This window comes from Micropterus salmoides, unplaced genomic scaffold (assembly GCF_014851395.1).
Source record: "Micropterus salmoides isolate LMB-PRFRI ecotype aquatic unplaced genomic scaffold, ASM1485139v1 Ms_hic_scaffold_21, whole genome shotgun sequence".
NCBI lineage: Eukaryota > Metazoa > Chordata > Actinopteri > Centrarchiformes > Centrarchidae > Micropterus > Micropterus salmoides.
Window position 1 is genome coordinate 19,796,235 of NW_024041262.1, and position 22,459 is coordinate 19,818,693.

Below are 22,459 nucleotides of genomic sequence, written 5' to 3' on the forward strand. Positions count from 1 at the left end.
TATACACTTAAAACTAAGAATTGTGCCTTACCTTTGTTAGCCTTCATCTCAACTAACACTCAGAATTTACATTAAATAAGTTTGTTTTACAGTAGACACGCTGTGTCCAAGTAGAGGCTGACCATGCAACTATATCATCCTGAAAACCAGCCTTTGATCAAAACCATGGACGGCAGCTGCCTGAACCAGCAGCGTAACATGTGATTGGCCCTGGTGAAATTATTTTTCTTGTGTGGCTCACCGCAAAAAGCGAGTTCCTGTACTCACAGGCATACAGACCGTAGGTACAGACACAGAATGATTCCACCCAATTGAAAACTTGCAGCCTTTGATCAGCACCACGGACAGCAGCCAAAGTGCCAAACGCAAATCTTACAGCCTGCCCTCAACTCAAACCTGCTGTCTCCAACAGCAAAGCACAGCAACTCATTAGGCCTTCACAGTATGGCTGAATAGATGACGACATGATCATCACGATCCACGTGGCAATTATCGCTGTCCATTGTGGGTCTTTGTAATCAGTTGGGCCCGGTTGCACCGTCACTACTTACGCCACTGGCACTGCATATAGTTATGTTACAGAGTTATTTGAGTTTCTCGAAGAATCGTTTCAGCTCTAGTAAAAAGTACAATATTTATAACAGATGTGTAGTTTAGAAGTATTAAGTAAAGGTTAATAATGATTAACAGGCACCTTCAAATGATACTAAAGCGTAGTTTTTGTGTCAACATACTGGAGATGGAAACTTGCATATGTACAAGCTTTACAAAAGAAGTGTAAAATGACATATACCGGACATGCGTAGATGTGTCTGAGTCCATATGTGAGTGAGCATCTTTGCGTGCAACCTTCTTCTTGCTTGACCCACACCAGTCCTTCCGCCGAGGGGAGGTACAGTGCAGAGCTCTCCCCGTGGGAGGAGAGGAGTGTGTGAGCAACCACCATGTCCACTGTCTTCCTGTCACATTACCATACGCTCCTGCAGTAGGACTACTAATTACGTCTGTGTGTGACAGCCGCACTGCCAAGGTGGTGTGAACAAGATGGCTGGGAAGGTGGAGGACGAGGGAGGCGGGTGAACTCTGTCTTCACATGTGAGTGTATGAGTCTGAGAGTTGAACATGGAAAAGGAGGTAACTCGGTTGTAATTTTTGCTTGATTTTACTGTAACGAGAAAATTTGATAATTGGATAGTGATGAAACACTCATCGGCCCAATGGGAGTTCACCACATTATTTGATTGTTTAATAGCTCAGACAGAACTAATTGGATTTAGATGACACTTTTTCAAATGAAGCACCTCACCACTCCTCCGTCATATCAGAAGAAGTGGGACACTATAGCTGGCCAGGACTGCCAATACAGAGCCATTTTTTATTTATTCAGTGACAGCCTGACATGGTTGTGTACTGCTATTTTTAAAGCCATTCTGGTGAGCAGCCCAGTGGGTGGTCTGCTGGACTTTCAACAAGCTCAGACAGAGATAAAACTAGTAAAATTGAGTGAAGGAGGCCCTAGCTGTGATATTCCTGTGGTATTCCTCGGGCTGCACAGCTCTCTGGAGCTTTGCAGAGTCTCTGAGCTGTGGGAGAAGGAAGATCAACAGGAAGGAGAAATGACAGTTAAGTCACCTCTGAGACGAGACCAGACTGAGAAGATCTGAGACCTGGTCCCAATGGCACTTGACAGTTTAACACTATCTGCTCTCTGTCTCTCCTGCAGTCTCTTTCCGCCTCACTCTCTCATGCATTACTTCTCTATCTGCATAGGTGTTGATGTACATTATACATATTACCCTGATATTTGCGTTCTTGCACCAGCTCCCTGCCTGTTATCGAATCAAATTCAGAATATTGCTACTTGTGCTAAACCTCTGCATGCTCTTGCACCTGCTTACATCACAGGTCTAGTTAGGCCCTTCAGCACCTTTAGGCCCCTTTGATCTTCCATCCAAGCACTGTCATTACACAGTCCCTCCCAAAAAGGGACAGGGCAGACTATTTCAATGATTTGGTTGAATCTGTAAAAATGATTTTCTAGTTTTACTGTTAGATTACACCTGCTTACTCCTGCTTCACATTGGAATTTAATAATTTAAAGACAACAATTTATATAAAACAACAATTATATGTAACTGAATGTCTAAAAAACTTTCAGTTTCAACCAAATTTGACCCAATTTTGTCACAAATGTCTACACATCTTTTGACCTGCAGATCACCAAATCATCGCTGTGTATATATACCATACTTGTGATTCTTGATACATTTCTTTTATTGTTAGTGTTGCTTGCTGACCTCTCAGATAAGGTTAAACATTACGTCTAACTTACTTCTTTATCAGTTGATGAATTCTGCTCTTTCTGTCTATATCCAATCCCTTTCACAGTCTTTAAAAGTCCCCCTCCTCTCATCCCTATAGTCTAGTTTATTTGTATGCAATTTAAAGCACATTGGTTCAGCAGGCTCTAATAATGTCCATCATATCTGTCAACACACAAACACAGCAAAATCTTATGCAAATGTATGTTAACACACACAGACACAACGTTGGACCACCGCTTCTTGACAGAAAGAGAGCAGCAGGACTGAGTGTTTGCAGTTTGCAGGCACTGAATATGGAAAATCAAAGCTCTATCGTTAAATGTGAGCAACATTAGAGGTGCAAATTGTAATGTAAATATTTATAATTATCATTCCTGTGGTATGGTATGATGCTGTGGGGTGCATGTGTGTATTTGACAGCTGTTTCCATCACTCCCAAGTAAACCAGGTTTATATTTATTTAACCAGACAGATATTTTTAAAGATTTTTTTAAACATTTCATAAAGCCAATTAATAAATTAATAAAGCCAATAAAGTGCCATTGTCTCACATAACCCCCCCCCCCTTGTCACTTCTCATCAATTTAATTGGTTTAGGAAGGACGTTCCACTGTGTTGCTTATGTGACATTTAACGGACATGTTTTTACAAGTGGTAGTATGCTTTTTGAACAAGAGGACAAATTATTAAAATGCACTGTCTCCTAGTAGTGGCAAAGTTTCATCCAAATGTAAATGTTCTGCAGCAGTAAAAATGTTAAAGGTGCTGCTAAAATGAGGAGCAGCAGACCAGTTAATTTGAAAACCTTTCGTCAGTTTGCTTCTGTTGTGGCAGAAAGTTCAACACCGTACTCAGAAAAAATTGTCAAGAAACTGCTTTAAACCCAAGTGACAGCAAACATCCATCCTGCTGAAGGGCCTCTGAGTAAAACCAGTTCCGGTGATGCTATTGCGTCATTCACCTTTCACCCCTAAGAAACATTTCCCTCACCTGAATCCTTAAATGAGATTCTCCCACTCCTTACAGGCTGAGGGATCCTCCTTCTTGCAGATGGGAGCGTCTCTGGAGCAGCAGATTGTCTGCATGTTCAAGGTACAGAAACATGTTTCAGAGTTAGCCATAGTAAGTTACAATCAAACCTCATTTAAACAGTATTTGGGAAATAATCTGGGTTGTCATACCAAATGAGAGGAAAGAGCTTGACAACTGGGACCTCTCAGGCTGATTAATAACACCCTGTAGGGACATCCTAACAATCAGTGAGGGAATCCCTGATCCAAAGTTCTGGCCGATTTCCTCAATCCAGTACAATCTGTATTTATCGTAGATTATATAAATTCTCATGAGACTGGAGGGCTTGATGTCACTGATGTTTTGGGAGAGATAATCTCTTCTTTAAATCTGTGATACCCTAACTTTTCCTCATCACCTAGTCAGAGCATTTCCTGAGAAACCTCCCTTGTGAAATTGACAGGTATGTTTGTAATGAAAATCAATTAGGATTTTAAAACTTTTAGTTTGAGTGTGTAAAAACAACACTTATTATGAGGGGTTATATCCTGGACACACATTTACAGTACAGATGTGAGAGTATTGATCTTGTCATCATCAGTCTTCACAAATTTATATTTGCTTCTTATATTATGAATATATAATTCTTTATTACCACATATTTTTACCTGTTATTATTTTCCTTCTTCGTTTCCATATATCCCCGTTTCAGCTCATGGAGGAGTATGACTGGGGCGAGTTTGCTGTGATCACCAGCTTGCTGCCGGGCTACGACACCTTTGTGGATATAGTTCAGTCCTACACAGATACCTCCTATTTCCTGTGGAATCTACAGGATATCTTGTCTCTGGAAATGTCTGTTGGGGCTAATGATGCAAGGACCAAGCGCATGCTGCAGCAGGTACAATGAGCCATAAGAATCCTGCATGGGCTTGCACAAGCTATTCTTAAATCCACATGTTTGTGTGTAAAATTCTGAAATTCTTAATATCTACTAGTTTCAAACTAGCTCTTTACACACCCTGAAGGAGGCTATTTGTGCCGCTACGAATGGGTGGTTACCCAGCTCCATTTTCCATGCTACAACCATTGTCTATGTTTTTAGAGTTTCACCATGAAATTGCATGAAGTTGGCGTTGAATCTTTCTTTTTTTAGCACTTTACTAAATTGGGTTGCACCATTAAAACTAAAAAAATGTAGTAGTTTTGAAATCTGTTGCTAGGAGACATTGTTAGTGCTGTCCAATCTAAAGCAATCAACTTTGGCAAATTTAGCATAACTACCAAAAACTTTTTAGGGTTGGCAAACAATATATTGAACTTAACTGTCAATACATTTTAAATGTAGGTACAAGTTTATTATATTTATATCTGCATACATGAATAAATGTGTTTTAAAGTTAGTAGCATTTAGTCTAACGTTATTGACATAGTCTATTATTTTGTGAAAAGTCATTTAAAATATTTACTTACTTTATATAATTTATTTTTAAAAAAGCATTTTGATAAAGTGTCAGGTCAGATGTGTGGACCATATTCCATACTTTTTATAGTATTCAATTGGGTAATATGTTATGAAGTTAACGTTAGCTGTGTCATTGTTCAGTTACAGTAACGTTAGCTACGCAACACCACTTGCAGTTCTATGTGTACATATTTAGTTACAACTTGTTTGTGTGAGACAATCTTCTGTCTTTTTAAATTGGTGAAGCTTAAATCTCCACAAAAACATTATAACTAGGCTTAAGTTTGAACTGAGGAACAGCTGGTGCTAACAGCTCCCAAAGACCTACAGTAGAGCTGCATGTTCAGGCTGTGTATTCTCTCTTTTCTGTGAGTTACCACTGAAAGACTTCTGTCTGCAGGTGGACTCTCAAGTCCTGCTGGCGTATTGCTCCTATGAGGAAGCGCAGTACTTGTTTCATCACGCAGCTGAGGTGGGTCTGCTGGGGCCTGGCTACATCTGGATCCTCCCCAGTCCAGCCGTGGGCAACCCCGACAGCCCTCCACCTGTCAGCTTCCCTGTTGGTGTTATTGGTGTGATTACGGACCAGTGGAGGAAGAGCTTGCGGCAGAGGGTGAGGGAGGGTGTCGCCATTGTAGCCAAGGGGGCTGAGAGCTTCAAGAAGCAGTATGGTTTTATTCCTGAGGGACACGGTGACTGCAACAAACCAGCTAAACACTCAGACAACAATACTCTGTTCAGGTGAGGCGTGCTTTTGTCAGCGAAAACACAATCTGTATAAATTGTTCCAGACAATTCCTATTAGAGTGATCATTACTAATACATGGACAGAAGTGCACAACTTTAGCTTTAACACTTTTCATATGACTTCACCAGTACAGTTAAAGTATTTTGCACTTCATTTACTTGTGGTCTGAAATGCAAATTAATCTTGATTAATTATTCATAGGCCAGTCTGTCATGGATGTATACCTCAACAGACAGCAAAATCACTCAGTAGGAACACACTGCCCTCCACCAATCAACTGCCTCTATCATCCCTTAATGAGCTACTTCCAGTCTCCTACGTTAGATTAAGACCTCTCAGGAGAGTTTTAGGTTTAATTAAGAGGTGATCATTGTGTGTGTTTATCTCTGTAAATGAATATGCAAATTCACGTGTTATGTAGACTCAAAGTCCTTGATTGCATACTGCGGAACTTCATACGACTATTTTCTGTGGGTCGTAGGCACATGCTGAATGTGACGTTCGAAAGGAGAGATCTGTCATTCAACAACCGAGGCTTCCTCTCCAACCCTTCAATGGTCATCATCGCTCTGGACCGGGAGAGACTCTGGGATAAGGTACTGGGTGCCAGAAACGGAACAATAAAAATATACTGGCTCTGATAGCATTGAACCAATGAGGTGTTTGTCCTGTTATGTGCTCACATACTGCATGGCATAGAGTGCAGTGTAATTACAACTGTACCGAGGACCGGCATGAGTTGGCACAGTAAGCTGTGACATAACAAATCTGATAAGGAAAAAATACATCAAATACATTATGAACATTATGAAGATTACTGAGGCTGGAGAGTTTTATAGATAATAAAGATAACTTTAATTTTAGGGTCCAGGTTATTTTAAGGGGAACAGGTTTAAAAGAGCACACCTTCCCCCTCCCTATTATTATATTGAGTTGGTTAACAATAGCTATTGGCCATGTCGTTTTTACCGCCACTTTTTTTGTGTATTGTTGTAAAGACCCATATAAATACAGTCCATTCACAGCACTGACCACAAAGAGGTTACAATGGCAGGGCAATTTCAGTTATCTACAATTTCAATTTAAAAACATCTTGTCAGTCACTCAGAAACAAAGAGCAAAAACACCTACAATATTTTTCAATCTGAGTTCTGCACAGGCCTGACATTTTGACCCAAAATGAACCAGAACTGTTTTAAAGATCTATTTTAGAGGCCCTGAAATCCTCTTTATTCACCCAGCTTCTTACTAAAGGCAACATGACAACACACTGTTTTTTTGCAAAAGTTGGAATACATTTGGTTATTTCACATGAGAGATTCAGTCAGAAAACACTGATGTCAAGCAATATATTTCAGGCAATATTTCAGTCTAAATGTAATGACACTTGTGATGTTGTTTGCTTATGTTACCTGGCCACTGTCAGTCAAATGTGATCAAATCACTCTCACACAATCCTGATAATGATTGTTTGATGAGATTAATAATGAGATTCAGCTTTTGAGCGCTAATGAACAATATCTAAGGGTGTTTTTTTCCAAACTTCAAATTAAAATGCTGCTTATTTAATCATTAATATTTAACATTGCAGAGAAATATGCTCAAGTTGAAGCCAAGTTTTCAGGGGCTTTAAAAAATTAAGCTTATGTCCATACATATACAGAGACACACAAGCGATGGGTAGACTGTCAATACTTCAACAGCGCAATAAAGACACGGTCTGCTGTTGTCAGCCTTTCTATTACGAAGTTACGTGGCGGAATGGTGGGGGAAGGGGATTACGGTAGTAATCTTTACTCATTATCATTGATGGCAACGTTGCCCTGCACGATTGCTCTAAATGTTTCTCCGTGTATCATCAGCTTCAGGCTCAATTAGTAAGCAACATCTGCACTGACTCAAACTTTGTCTTGATGTGTGGAGAACACGATGACAAAAAGTTCAAATATATTCCCTGAATCTTTAATTCCGAAACAACAGAACTACTACTAACAGTGATTCTCAAAGTCTACAATTGTGTACCTCCCCAAGACAACGATTTTACCATTTAAAATCTGCAGAATTAGCTAACAGAAGTTCATGTTTACAATGCAGCCATGGATTTACAAACAACAATCACTGGATTACTATGATACTGAAGTACTTTAAAAATATGATGATTCTCTGCAAGTTCTAAATCACAAGAAGCATCTTTTTTTTCTATGATCTCTAAATGGATTCATGAACTTTCTGTCTGATATACATCAGATAATGATATCCTCAGAAAGTATAAGTCACACTGAATCAAAAAATATGTGTATCATGCCTGTGTGTTCAGATTTAACTGTTTAACTGAGTTATGACTTTAAGGAGAGGGTACAGTTTTGGGCACATTATGACAATCTGTTTTAAAGAGGTTATATTTTGCTTTTTCCTTTTCCTTTATTGTGTTATGTACCCATATTTGTGCATGTAATAGGTTTGAAAAAGCCCAAAGTTGACCCAAAAGTGTGTTACCGTCTCCCGTAGAAAAAAACTGCTCCTGAACTGCCTGAAAACAGCTCTTTTTTTCCATTATCATGTTGCGTCACGTCTTTAAACGCGTCAAAATGCTCGCTTAGCGTCTAGTCAGACACACCCTCAAAAACACCAGTGAGCTACAGCACACACTGTGACAAGACGTCCGCCTGCTGCCTACCTTCAGACCCACACTTTACTGGCTTTTCAGGAACCGTCCTACTCTGCTTCTGATTGGCTAGTAGTAGTAGTCCTTAAATAGGTACTGTGCATGTGCAACTCGGTCAACACACAGGGTGAATAGAGGTGCTGCAGCATGACAAAAAATATGGTGTTTTTGAAAATGAAACCATGTAAACCTATTCTGGTACAACCCCTAAATAAAATAATGAACCTGAAAATAAACATAATATTACCACTTTAAACTTCCTTAATTGTCTCTGTGCGCTGTGTGCATAGGTGTCAGTCACACTGGGGACGCTGGGGACATGGCCCCACCACATTTTGAAATGGCTGATTTTGTCCCCATCACTTTATGAAAGCATTTGTTAAAAATGTTCTGGAAAAATAGCTTGCACAAAGAAATGTTAACTAACAAATGAAAATGCTTTGAGAAAGGTTTATTTGCACAATAAGAATGCAATGTAGTTTTAATATAGAAGAAACAAATGTGCATTGTCCAAAAAAATTTTAAATTTTAAAATTTTATTTTTTTATTTATGAATTGTCACATGCCAGCTGAATTTTTTGTTTACCTTTATATAAAAAAAGACATTTCCACCGTAAATTTGAGCAGAAAATGTCTCCAAAATGCAGGAAATTATGTGTTTAATGATCCAGTTTTCTGAGGGAGAACCCCCAGACCCCATGTTCATATATTTCAGCATTTCATATTTCTTCAAAATAGTGTGAAAAATCTTCTTGTCTTGTTCTCGTGCGTCGTCTCATGACGACGTTTTTCTAACGTGGACAGGTGTGTGAAACAGTGTTCACGAGAGAGAGAGAGGGAAATCAATACAGCTCCTTAATAAAAATGATTTTAAATACGAATAGTAAAAATTTGGAAAATCAATATGTGGCACGTTGATAATTATCCAAATTATAGACTAATTATGGGAAACACTGCTTTCCCTGCCACCCCCCTTCACCCCCAAACAAAGCAGTCTCCCCCGACTTTTTAACTAACATCATATTCATAACAGCAGCAGGAGTGTAGTTTTTACAAAGCATATAGCCTAACACAAGTGGCTGAAATAAAAAATAAAGCAAGTAAATCCGGACTTTTAAACTGTTTTTCTACACATGTAGCCTATTTATAAGAGCAGTAGCCTATTCAATAGTTAAAAAACGTTACGTTAACACCGCTCTAGCTCTCCTGATGAGTCCAAGCATCAGTGACAGAAGCTGCTGGAGTTTCTTTCTCTAAGTTTCACGCTGCTGTGCTGCTTCAGCAGATGCTTCAATAAATCAGATGTAGAAATGTTCGCGGTTGAAAGCTTTTTGCTGGTCGCACAGAGTTTACACTCGATGACTATGTTCTTTGCATCTTAGACTGTGACACAATAATGGCAGCAGCTACTTACAGCTGTGGACAGAACGCCTCTCCTCTCTCGTTCTCCTTTCTTCATTTAGTGTTTGGCTATCAGCGGACATGAACAATAAAGTCCGGTGGATTTACATCAAGGATGGTGCGTTCAGTAACGAGTAACACAGCATTACATGCCTTAGTAACTAGTAATAATATTACCATTTTAGAAAAGTAATTATTTACACTACTAGTTACTGGGAAAAGTAATATTATTACAGTAACGCTTTACTAGTAACGCGTTACTGCCCAACACTGTGCATTGGAGATGTCAAGATGCATTTTGGAAAAAGCAAGAAATTAAAAGCTGATGGGGGATAGTGGATTCATTAAAAATCTAAACTCAAACAATGGAAGGCAAAATAACTCGTAGCATTCCCTGAACCTCACCAATAAGTGCTTTTTGAAGGTACAAGTGTAGATGTAATTTCACATCAATAATGTGTCTGTTTCCTGTTGAAGCCATATCACTCCCTTCATGGTCACCAGTATTTTCCACACACACACACACACACACACACGCACACACACACTTTTCAAAGCACAAGGGGTGTATTGGAAAAGTGCAAATAAAAAGAGAGAGAGACCTGAATGTAATCTCACTGCTACAGTTGAACTCATTTATTTCTACCCCGGCAAGACCAACCTACTTTATCAATGTCACCTCCTGGCTGGTGTGTATGTATGGTGTGTGTGTGTGTGTGTGTGTGTATGAACATGGACGACATGTAATTGTGCTGAAGTGGTGTTTCGCTTGTATGTGTGTGTAGATCTGAAAGTCGCACACAATGTCCCTGTGTTCAGGTGGGATGTGGATATACTACTGCTGTTCACACACACTATTGACAACAAGAAGTTGACACCCCTTAAAACAACCGTGATTCTGTTAATCTCTCCTTTTCACTCTGTCCTTATTACAGCCTGATCTCTCACTACAAGTTCTTCTCCTCCTCTTTGTGTCATGTAGCTCAGCTGTAATTACGGCAGGTTGTGGTGTACTTGCTCTTCTCAAGTCTCTGTCCTCCATCGTGACACCCCGACAGTTTAACATTATGTTCTTCCTCTTCTTCTTCTGATGGGTGCTGCTGGGTGACATTTTTGGCAGGAACGCCCCCTTTCTCTGCAGGGCCCCTCTAGTTCTTCCTCTCTCCACCCATTTTCCTCTTCTTCCCACCTCTACTATTCCACCAGTAGAATCAACATGGATAATAATAATAATTTAAAGGCTTAAGCTGCCATTATTATGTAAAAAAAAAAGTTACTTGCAAAGAATAATCACCTGACTTTACAGTTCCTCTCATGTATACGCTGCTTTTTAACACCTTCCAGCTCAGTGTTCAGCTGTCTGTCCTGCAACAATTTTGTTTTGGTTCACTCTCACTGCTCTCATCAACCTAATTTCTAGCAGGAACAGGCAGCTGTTGTCAGCTGTAAACCCGATCAGCACCAGACAAGAGGGTGACATGGGAGTGGGTTGTCCCATCCTGCTCCCACAAACATAATCCTTTCCTGTCCGAATCCCATGACAAAGTAAAAGAAAAATTCCTGTCTCCTCCCAATCCAAGAAGAATGATTCCCATCCCATCCCAACCCAGATAAAAATACAAGACAACAGTATTTTATAATAGTGTTACTCATATTGGAAATGCATATTTATATAAAAACAGATGTATGATTCCCGTCCAGGCTCCCATTGACTTTTTTCCCCGTGACCCACATAACTCCCGAAAAAATGCCAACCTCTATACCAAACGGCAGATAGAGTTAGGGACTAGCTGGTGAATTTAGGAGCTAAAGAGACAGATATTTGTCTTAGGAGTTGGCAAAGACCAAAAACAGAAGAAGAAGAAGAGTGGATCAAAAAGTGTATAGGTTTTTAAAAGAGACAACACACCACTTATGGCAATAATACAACCAAATATTTTATAGCCAAAAACAGAAAAAAACCTGCATTTCATCTGCAGCAGATATCTAAAAATGTCACCAAATAAAACTGAAACTATCTGCTCAGCCACATACAGCTAGGGATAAACAGGGTTCTTTTGGGGCAAACTAGCACTTTAAATGGGACTTAAGACCAACAAACAGAAGATGCTGTGTTGATGGGGACATGTTGCTTTAGGTATCAGTGAGACAATAAAACAATTTATATATTCAAAAACATGATTTTTATAAAATTAGCTTAGGTCTGTAAATCTTTTGGTTTCAAACATTTTAAAAGGACAACAGCTGTATATTTTCAGGTACATTACTTTGAATTGGCTTGTGTTGTGAAGACGTATCACATCTATAAAAATAAAAAATACATTTAACAATGCATTTAATTTGATTTCTAACATGGAGTGAATGTGAGAAGGACAGGTTGATGACAGAGCTTCTGCTTTAGATGCTCGATTGAAAAAAAAGACAGATTGAAATGATTGATCTTCACAACTGGCATCTCTGCGATTCTGTGATTCACAGATGGCGCAGAGAAACAAATCACCGTCCTGCACATCATACTGTACCTTCATGCAGATTTGTAAATCATCCATGTATGATGAAGGAAGAGTTCTAGTATCAGTGAGCAGGAAAACAAATCAAGAGTTGGTATGAAAAAGACTCATTAAAGCTGTGAGGGAGTGAGTTTCACATGCAGTAAGTTCAGCGCTGGCTGAGCTCAGCACGGTTCATTAGGTTGGGTTGATGTGACAAACAGCCCTGGCTCTCACAGAGAGGGTTTCACTGAGCTTAGTGCAGACATCGATAGGATTATTCATTGTGTGATGTGACATTTTACATCTACTGCTTTTTATTCAATAGTTACCTTTCTACCATCATTGTCTGTCAGCATGTCTGTTTGTTTGGTTTATTAGCACAAAACATTTTTTTTTCCATTTTAGATGCACAAAGACATAAAAAACTAATAATAATCAGCACTAATCACATGAACAGTTCCCATTTATAAACAGTGACAGTTCAATTTGTTTGTTCAGTTGAAAATTAATAATTGAATAATCAGTCAACAAAATGAACACAGATTGAACGCAACACATGCTTAAATGTATTATTAATGTGATGCGGCCAGTTTTCTCTTTGTTTTAGTTTCTGGCTTTTTTTCTTCGAACTCAAAGACTTTTAAGTCTCCTCAGTATGCATTAATGAACTCTACTCCTCTTTCATCTTCTAATCTTCTTCCTCCAGGTCAGCACATGCAAATTTTCTTTCATATATATATAAATAAAAAAAAAATCATTCATCCTGTGAAGCAGGGAAAGAAAAGACAGGTGAAGAGAGAAGGGGTTGACATGCAGAGAAGGTCACGGCTGAGATTCAAACACACATGCAGTAGTGGAAGAAGTATTTAGATATTTTACTTAAGTAAAAGTAGTAATACCACGGAGTACAAATATACCATTTCAGAAAAATATTTAATTATATTATTAGACTTAATTTGTGATGCATTAATGTGTAAGCATCGCTAATGTTGGTAAAGGTGGAGCTAATACCAGCTACTATTTACTGGGTAGCTTAATCTGTAGCAGTATCATAATGTATTAGTTGATTTATATTTTTTATCAACAATGTGAATCTGAAGTGAATGGTGATTGCCTCAGAACTGTACTTGAGTAAATGTTTTTAGTTACACATGTACATGATAACAATTCGTTTTTTTCTCTCTTACCCTTGCTCTCTAGGTGGGTACGTACGCTCGAGGGATCCTTCAGGTTCGCTACCCGGTCTGGCCTCGATATGGCAGCTTCCTGGAGCAAGTGTCTGATGACCGTCACCTGACCGTGGCCACGTTGGAGGAGCATCCCTTCGTAATGGTCGAGAACGTGGACCCGGGCACTGGCACATGCGTCCGCAACACAGTGCCCTGCAGGCACCAGTCCAATCGCACAGAAAGGTACACACAGCAAGAAAAAAGAACGCTCAGAGGTTGTTACGTTTTCACAAATATGTAGATGTCAGCATACGCATGTGATTGACACGTAAACACAAACATGCAGACAACATATAAGGCTGGGGATTGGACACCAATACTTTTTTGGTACCTACAGGTAAGGTTTGTAATTTTGTTGACTCACTGGCTGCAAGATGGGTCTAATAAAACCTTGGTCATTATCTTTGGTCTCTGGTCATCAACTGTACAACATCAGTTTTAGAACCACCTACTGTGAAGCCGGTCTTCAAAAGAGACGTAGTAGAATCACGGTAACGTGCCACTGTATTGTGTGTCATGTTGTGTTCTGACTGGTTGGTTTGTAAAGCAACAACAGTTACATTGACACATTTCTGAAATGGTGGGCGTGTCTCACAGTACGATCTCGGATTGCCGTTTTTGATTGACGACCAAAGATTTCACCATGTTTCACTCACACTATAAACTCTTGGCTTGGACAGCCCTAAATTGCCTTTGCTCACTTGTACTGGAGCTTTCAACCATATCACAGTGTCCTCATCAGCAGATTCAGTTTGCTCTGTTGCCATGGAACTGTGGTTCAAACATCCCATGATTCCCAAGCATCCCTTCATGCATGTCGACCTAAAAGTTGAGCTTGACAGTTCATTCTTGACTTTGGAAACAGCAGCTGACAACTAACGGTCCATTTATACCAGAAGTTCCAGAACGAGACAGTGAGTGCACCTAGAGTTGAGATTGTTTTGTAAGCTGCTGTTTTTAAGGTGAAGAATGAAGTGCGTCGAGCTCAATTGTTTATTCTTTGATGAGAAAGTTCCTGCTTTGAATAGAAACTTAGCTAATTTTAGACAGTTTTGTTGAGGCAAAGTTGTCGTTTGGTTGCCAACATTTAACATTTGAGGGCTTTAGCTTCTTTAATAAAAGTTTCAGAACAACATATTATATGTTTTTCAAAGTAAAGTAAAGGATGATTTTGGTATTAGGAGTATAGAAACCTTTTAAATGATACCTCGTCCAACACTAGGGATAGGTATCTCTTCTCGATACCTTTATGGTATCGACCGAAACAGCCCAGTATTGAGTAGAATCAAAATGTCTCCAGTCAAACCAGTACTTCAATCGATACCTAGTCCTACTTTTTGTAACCAGATAGCAGCAAAAATGTACATTGTTACATGCAAGCAACACACCGAAAGAAAGAGAAGAGCACGCCTTTTTTTTGTCTTATGTGCTTGCACAATAGACTGTATAAAAAAATGCCTGCATGCGCCAAGATCATGTGAGATTTTAACAGCCGCTCACCTTATGTTGCAGTCTCAGGCATGTTAGACACTGTTGCAAGTTTATCACCAAAAGCTTGGCTTTCTGTTGGTTTCATCTTCTGGTATCATTTAACACTCTGTACATTTTTATTTGCTATTCACATCACTTGTCACTGATCGATCGCTGCGTTCCATCACATCAATTAAACACTTTTGTGGCGCAGCAGCCATCAGCTGATTTTACTCACGGAGCCTCCGGCTGCGGCTGCTTCAGGTGTAATTGGTTTGATCGGCTGGATGTGCAGCCTCTCTTTTCCTCTGTTTGTGTCTTTAGTGTAGTTTAGTGACTTGTTTAAACAGACTCCTTTTTCGTTTACTTGTGACTGTTGTTTTTGGAGGAGGTCTGCGACTCACCAATAAAGGAAAAAGCACTCGCAGAGAGTTTATTGATCGAGAGTTAACAAAATAATTTTCAATTGTCTACTTTCAACACACGTATCCAAAGAATACCTTAAATTCGTTTCCCACAACTTATTTGGTCACTAAACTATTTCACTCCTCCTCCCTCATTCAAATATAAAAAAACTCACAAGCTGTGTCTTTCCCCATATAATACTACCCGTTACCTACTTAGCATGAGGAGTGATCTGATACAATTTCCCAATACTTTTTATTGTAACAGTTATTTTAAACAAGAAAAAAAATAGATAAACTAGCTTGTCTATAACAACACTAAAAATAATATTAGGCTAACGATCAACTACTATGGCTTCAACAGGTGGCATTTTATGCAAGGTATCGAATGAAGTACTCAATTGGTATCGGAATCACTTTGAGGGTACTGGTTTTGGTACTGGTATAAAATTTTAAACAATACTCAACCCTATCCGACACACAGATATCTGCACCCTTCCTCTCCCTCTCTGTTTATCTGCCCCAGTTTAGTTCTGAGTAGACACTGCAAACCTCCACTCTTCATTAAACACAGCGTAATTGTGTGTGCTGAGTGTCTGAGTACTTTAAAAACACACCTCCGGTGTCAAATACAGATCGCAGCATGGCAGGATACAGCCATTAAACAGCTATTACCTCTGACTACCTAAAACCACTCGCCATGAATACACAATGTCTTCATTATGTTCCAACAACCACAGACAACAGAAGTACAAGTGTGTTATAAATGTGATTGCAATCTGTTGTAAAACTAGTGTCAACCACTTCGTCAGCTCAGCTTTATTGTTTCCATACAGGGATGTTTAACCGCAGGAGACTAAACACATAATATTTTACAACTAATGGGGAAACGTGATTCTTATCTAAAATTTATGGTCGTTTTTAGTCTGGCCTGAAATCACAGTTTAGCTGATCACTAAGTTAACACAAATAAGACTATTTGCTGGAGTCATTACCATACCCCGGTAAAATAGTGGATGTCCTTTGAGATGAAAAATGGGAACTCAAAATACAACTGCCTGAACAATTTCAGTGACTGAAAACAATGTGGCTTAAATGTTTAGCGAGCCAACGTGAAACCCTAAAACAACTCATTCTAAATCCCATTGACATTGATTGCATATATAACTGAAAATTCAACTGGAACATAATCTTACTCAACAGTAGTGGTTCACTCCATATGTCCACATAAGGATGGTATTTTATTTAATTTAAAAAAACAACAACAAACATCTGATACTGGTGTTTATTCAATACTTCTGTGGCTCATGGTAAACACCATTCCCCATTAGCCCTGGACCATCATGGGTTAAATGTCACAGCTTGACTGAATAAGTGAGTTAAAGCCCAGTAGCATGCTTTATTTTTCAACAAGTCTGTCATTTGTCCATGGAACGACACGTTTTCTAAACAGATGCCCCTACCAACAGGACGACACCATCTCTCTGTGCTTTCAAGCAAGCATTACAAATCACTGTTGAAAATAACAAATCTGTTTTATTATGTGACAGCTTCATATAACGTTCCATTAAGGTTTAGGGGAAAAAAATCATGGTTTGTGTTAAAATGATTCCATTAATGTTAGGGAAGCTTCATCGTCTTGGTTACAATAATAAATTCGAGGCTAAGGTTGTGCAATGATCGTGGTCATGCTTAAATAAGAAAGAACGTTAGCTGTCGCATGATGGGTTTGTTTATTTGTTTATATATGTAACTCATTTGTGATTTTACTTACTTCACTTAAAGATACGTTTCTCACTTTTTTAAATGATTATCATAAATTTTCATAAAAATATTCCAAAAGGATTTATAAGAAGTACTGCCCAGTAACGCTGCAGGATCATTTGAGGGTTGATATGAAGTGATATTTGAGATAAGTGTGGTCTATAAAACTTTCTCCTCTTCCTTAATGTTGGTATAATGAATGAGAAGTGGCACACATGTTTCTGATCACAGACATATTAGCGTCTTTTCTTCCTGGATCTGCCAAGATGGTGTTAATGAATAATAACTTCTTACCTATTTCAAGTAGTTTTCATATGTTGTGTGTTCATCATCATCTACTGAAATGCTAATAGTATGTTATGAAACCTTCTTACGGTTTTCTTTATGATGTATATCCATATATTAACACATTTATTGAGACCAGATTAGGTTTCTAAAAGCTTTTTGCTGCATTTTCTGTGGACAAGATTTGAATCTCCCGACCAGCAGCTGGAAAAGGTAACAGCCCACAAACAAAATATTCAACTGCAACTGTTTTTTGGTTTGTGAACATCAGCAGAGAATTACTTCTTTCAAGAATCTGTTAATCATCTGTGACTGTGACCAGAGGACACACATATTTGTTCAGCATACAATATATAGAGATGCAGGGATCAGATGCAGGGATGAACAGACACAACTTTAAATTCCTGCACCTGTTAATGCAAACTGACCTCTCAAAAACAAGAAAAAAAAAAAAAAAAAGCAATAAAATGGGGGCAATATTACTTAAAATAAGCAAAATTATCTGCCAACAGAACAAGAACATTTCACTTGCTACTTAAGGACACACAAAAATTGGAAACAAGTGAAATTCTCTAACATAAAAGCCGCCTGGTAAGAAGAAATATCTTGTCAGACAAAAAACAAGTATATTTTGCCTTCAATTAAAGATAATTAATCTTTCTTAGATTTTAGTTTTTGCAGTGTGTAATGTTAGTAAGCTGGCAGCTAACCTGCCATACCAACCACATCTCACTGAACTGATTTGGTCATTTATTTAACGACCTTTAGGCTCACATTTGCTCAGTATGCTGGTGTTTTCTTGTTGTTGACTCCTTCACCTCAGACTTCACCTACAGTAGATCTACTCTGGATGTTTGTTATTTCTGACTTAATTCTCACTGGATGATTTTCTCTCTGCCTGTTATTGATTATGTTTCTATGTATTTATGTTGTTTACCTGCAGCAGGGAGTGTACTCAAGTGTAGAACCATGCCAGCACTGGCACAACAAGACCCCTTTTCCACAGCTTCCAACAAAATACTCAACTAATCAATCCAGTGGCACATGCACATGAAGCCTTCATGCTTCTATTTTAAGTTCTTTTAATTACCTTTTTTATGGAAAAATATGAACCATCAGCAGCTGAACAGAGGTGTTTCTTTTCATATTTTAAGCCCAAATGTTTAATAGCCAAAAGCAGAAATAAATGAAAATGCATTGATTTATGTCAAAATAGCCCTGAGTATATTGTATTCTGAAGGAAGAGAGTTAGATAAGAACAATGATACCACTGTCATGTCTGTACACTAAACATGAAGCTACATCAAGCAGCCTGTTAGCTTAGCTTGGCATAAAGACTTGAAATGGGAAACAGCTAGCCTGGTTTAGTCCAAAGGTAAAAGAAACTTTTCTTTAATCCGCACAAAAACCAAAGAGGTTCTGGTAGGAGGATTTATTTTTACCTTTGGACAGACAAAGCTAGCTGTTTCCCACTTTTTCCACTTTCCAGACATGAGAGTGGTATACATTTTCTCATCTAGCTCTCTGCAAGAAAGTGAATAAACATATTTAGCAAAATGTCAAACTACTTATTTAATTTAAGTATTGATGCAGGATGTGATGTTATGGATTGTATGGTAGCCACCAAGCCTCACATGTGCCACCACAACTTTCTCTAAAATTATTATTAGACATATGTTTTATATGCACAGATTGATTACCTTTTAATCACCTGATTAAAAATTCAGCCTATAAATGCCATGTTCATGTTCACTTCAGTGACTCTTCGTGTGTGTGTTTGTCTGCGGGTATGTGGCGGTTATGCAGATTGCAGAGTTGACCATGGCTGGCACATTAATTATAGAGAGAGATATGTAGCGGCTGTTGTTGGGCGCGATGGCACATTGATTGCCAGTAAAGAAGATTTATCTATCCAACATGGGGACATCTGTCATAGCATGGGACAGTGTTATCCCTTCCTACCCTCTTTCTGTTTCTCTTTCACCATTTCTCTCTAGCTGGCATGTCCCATTTGGACAGCAACCAACAAACAAGGAGAAGGAAAGAGAGGGAGAGAAGACTGCTGCTATATAAATCAGTTAATCTTGCTGTGTGGTCTGAGCAGCTTCCACGCAGAGCAGATGTTTAGCATGATTAAAACTTTTTGTCTTGTTCATTAAAAATCCTTTCTTTGGACAGATGATGGCTTCTTTTGCCAGAAAGCTGAGCCTACCTCTTTGGCCTGATTAAGAGCAGGAATACCACGCTATATTCCAACTTTAAAATCGTGGCTATGTGATGTAGTGGGATGTAGACCAGCTGCCAAAGGTAAAGCAGTGCTGAAACAAGTAGTTTATCATTAGTTGAATTTTGATTATTGATAAATTGTTTAAGTCAGCTACATCCCAATTTACCACCCTGACCTCCACACTTGAGTAGGTTACACAACTTCCTCTGTTAGCACTGAACATTGGCACTAGAACTAAATTGTGTAGCCTACTGCAGATTCGTCCAATATGAAGGTATTTCGGAGTCATACTGGGCTGCTTATACCTTTGTGTGCTTTTGTCTTGATGCTCTTTTTAATGGTTTGAAGTGGTCTTGAGGAGGGAGGAGCATGCTCAAACTGCAGCTTTCAATCAAGCCTTCCTTGGCATGCTGAGCCAGCTTGTGCAGGCGATGACTGGCCAGCGTGACCCGCTTCCTCTGCCCCTGAACCCCTCTGACTACATGCATTATGTATATAGTTTGTTTTTGCACTACATTTACACATAACTTATGTATGTAGTTTGCTGTGATGCACTGATTTGTTTGCATTTGAACATTTACATTGATCTATTTGTTGATAGTTTCTTTTGTATTTACACGTTTGTAGATAAACTGTTTTGTAACACATGTATTTTCAGAGCTTTAGCATTTAATTTACCAAATAACCTTTACAAAAAACCTGTTTGACAAATACAAAGGGAAGACATTTTTACGTGGAAAGATAGTACTAAAGATTTATTTATGTTGAATATAATTTACAATTTGTGTTCAATACACATGACGGGAAAAACAAAAACTATATTTAGCTTTTCAAGTGACATATCAGGGCCGGTCTTACATCCCTGCACTTCTCTTCCACACCCTCCACCACAGGCTCTTCTGCAGCAGGTGCATCCCATTCATTCTCATAGGCCTCTCCATGAATCTCACAAAGGTTATGCAGAGCACAGCATGTCAGTACCATTCAAGATTTCACCAGTTTGACGTATTTCTTTTCATGAGGCAACGGCGCCTTCCCTTCAATGTACCAAAAGCATTTTCAACCACCACCTGTGCTGTGCAGATTTTTTTGTTGTAGATCTTCCGTTTCAGCTGGCGGCTGTAGTGGTGTTAGGGAATGATTTTAAGAGCCAATACTGCAAGAGATAGGAGTTTCCTAGGATGCAGCCAGCATTCACCCAATGTTCCTGGTGTAAGCTGGGAAGTTATTGTCATGGCTGGCAACTTCCCACAATGTGGACAGACAGTCCTGCAAACCAGTTCCAGAAAAGTCCCTTTCCATCTACAACAGCTTAATGGATGTTGGAATGCCAGCCTTTTTTGTGGTTGAAATAGTCATAGTGGTACTCCTGTGGTGCCAAGACAGGTATGTGCGATCCATCAATAGCACCAATATACTGCAACTGTTTTCAATGTAGGAAGCCATTTCTTTAAACTTCTTCGAGCACGCACTCGACCCTTCCTTGAGTCCCCAGCAATACACCCTCCAAGGGTGATGTGGTGGGTATGAACAGATGTACATACATACAGAGAGACAGACAAAGACTCCTTCCATTTTATTTTGATTATTAAAAAAATTCCCCTCCTTCTCCTCTTCTTTCTCCTCCTCCATCTGTCCTCCTTTGCTGTTGCCCTCCTTTCCCTCTGAACTGAAGCTGCACCCCTGTCAGGCCTCCTTTGGTTGTTCGCTGTGTGTTTCCTGTCTACTGTTCACTTGAGAATCCTCCTCTCTCTCTCTCACTCTCCCTCTCTCTCTCTCTCTGGTCTAACTCCCTCATGGTACTTCCCTCCATGCTGCACTAGTTCCTGGGCGTTTTGTGAAGAACGCACTACACAACACAACACAACCTCTGCTTATCCTCAGAGGATACTGTACTATATGCGTGCATGTGCTTGTTGGTGTGATAGAGAGAGAGGCGGCCCAATTTAAGTGTGTTTCTGTGTGTGAGTGCATTGTCAGTGGAGTGTGCATAATGACGACAGGTGGCCAGCTCCTGCAGCAATTAATTAACTGCGTTTATCAGAACTATTGACTCCTGTGAAAGAAGCGAGGCTTTCAAAACACTTAAAATGTGTCTAAAATGATCTCTTACGCTGTTGAAAATAATCAACTTGAATGTTAATTACTCGCTTGACTTTTTCTTCATTCAGTGTCTTGCTCATTTATTCACTCACATGCTCTCGTTTTTATCACTCGTCTGACATGCGTAGGTTATCAATCAATCACATACACACACACACACACACACACAGGTGTCAGTCACACTGTCACTGCATGTTCTGGTGGACCTAATAGTGCGTATTGTGATGTCTCGCGAGCTAAGTGTCTCTTCACACCCCTAATCTGGGCCCCTATGTCCCCACCACTTTTCAACACAAAGGGACGTCCTTGGACACACACCACATCGTGATTCAGTCTTCTTAGATTTTAGGCCTCTCTCTTTGGCAGCTGGAAAGTTTTTTCTCTCAGAAGTTTGTTGACTCTGCTTTTAACTTCTCATTGTCCTCTGCTGCTGTTACTGGCTCCATGTAATTTTTTATTCTATTACTTTTTTTGGAGCATTTTCTGTCCTTCTCTTTTTCTACACCCCATTAAGTAGCAAGACCACAGAGAGGAAGTGAATGTCTCTCACATGCTACACACCTTAATGGCCTTTGATTAGAGGCCATCACAGTCACTCAACCATCCACTGTGTGCTCTGTCACACTGCCTGTGTGTGTGTGTGTGTGTGTGTGTGTTTGCAATTTTTAGGCTTCTCCTCTGTCTATTTGAAAGACACTCTGTTAACAGACATTGATTTTAGCTAATGAACCAGCCATCGTCTGCCCTTCATTTTGCTGCCTTAAGACGATCATGACGACTCACTCTCTGAAACAGAACAAACAGCTTTAGTCTTCGAAGCTAAAGATAACAACAGTCCCAGCTGCCAGTGAGGGTTTTTGATCACAATATG

At 39.3% G+C, this 22,459-nt stretch overlaps 1 protein-coding gene across 1 annotated transcript in view; it reads left to right on the forward strand.

The window, feature by feature from the left end:
• LOC119915424 (glutamate receptor ionotropic, NMDA 2C-like) overlaps nt 1–22,459 on the forward strand; it is a 54,926-nt gene that overhangs the window by 18,237 nt on the left and 14,230 nt on the right. The window contains exons 4-8 of the mRNA XM_038734955.1: nt 3,351–3,416; nt 4,048–4,236; nt 5,201–5,541; nt 6,030–6,144; nt 13,307–13,518. Coding sequence (XP_038590883.1) covers nt 3,351–3,416; nt 4,048–4,236; nt 5,201–5,541; nt 6,030–6,144; nt 13,307–13,518 — 923 coding nt within the window. The remainder of the gene's footprint in view (nt 1–3,350; nt 3,417–4,047; nt 4,237–5,200; nt 5,542–6,029; nt 6,145–13,306; nt 13,519–22,459) is intronic.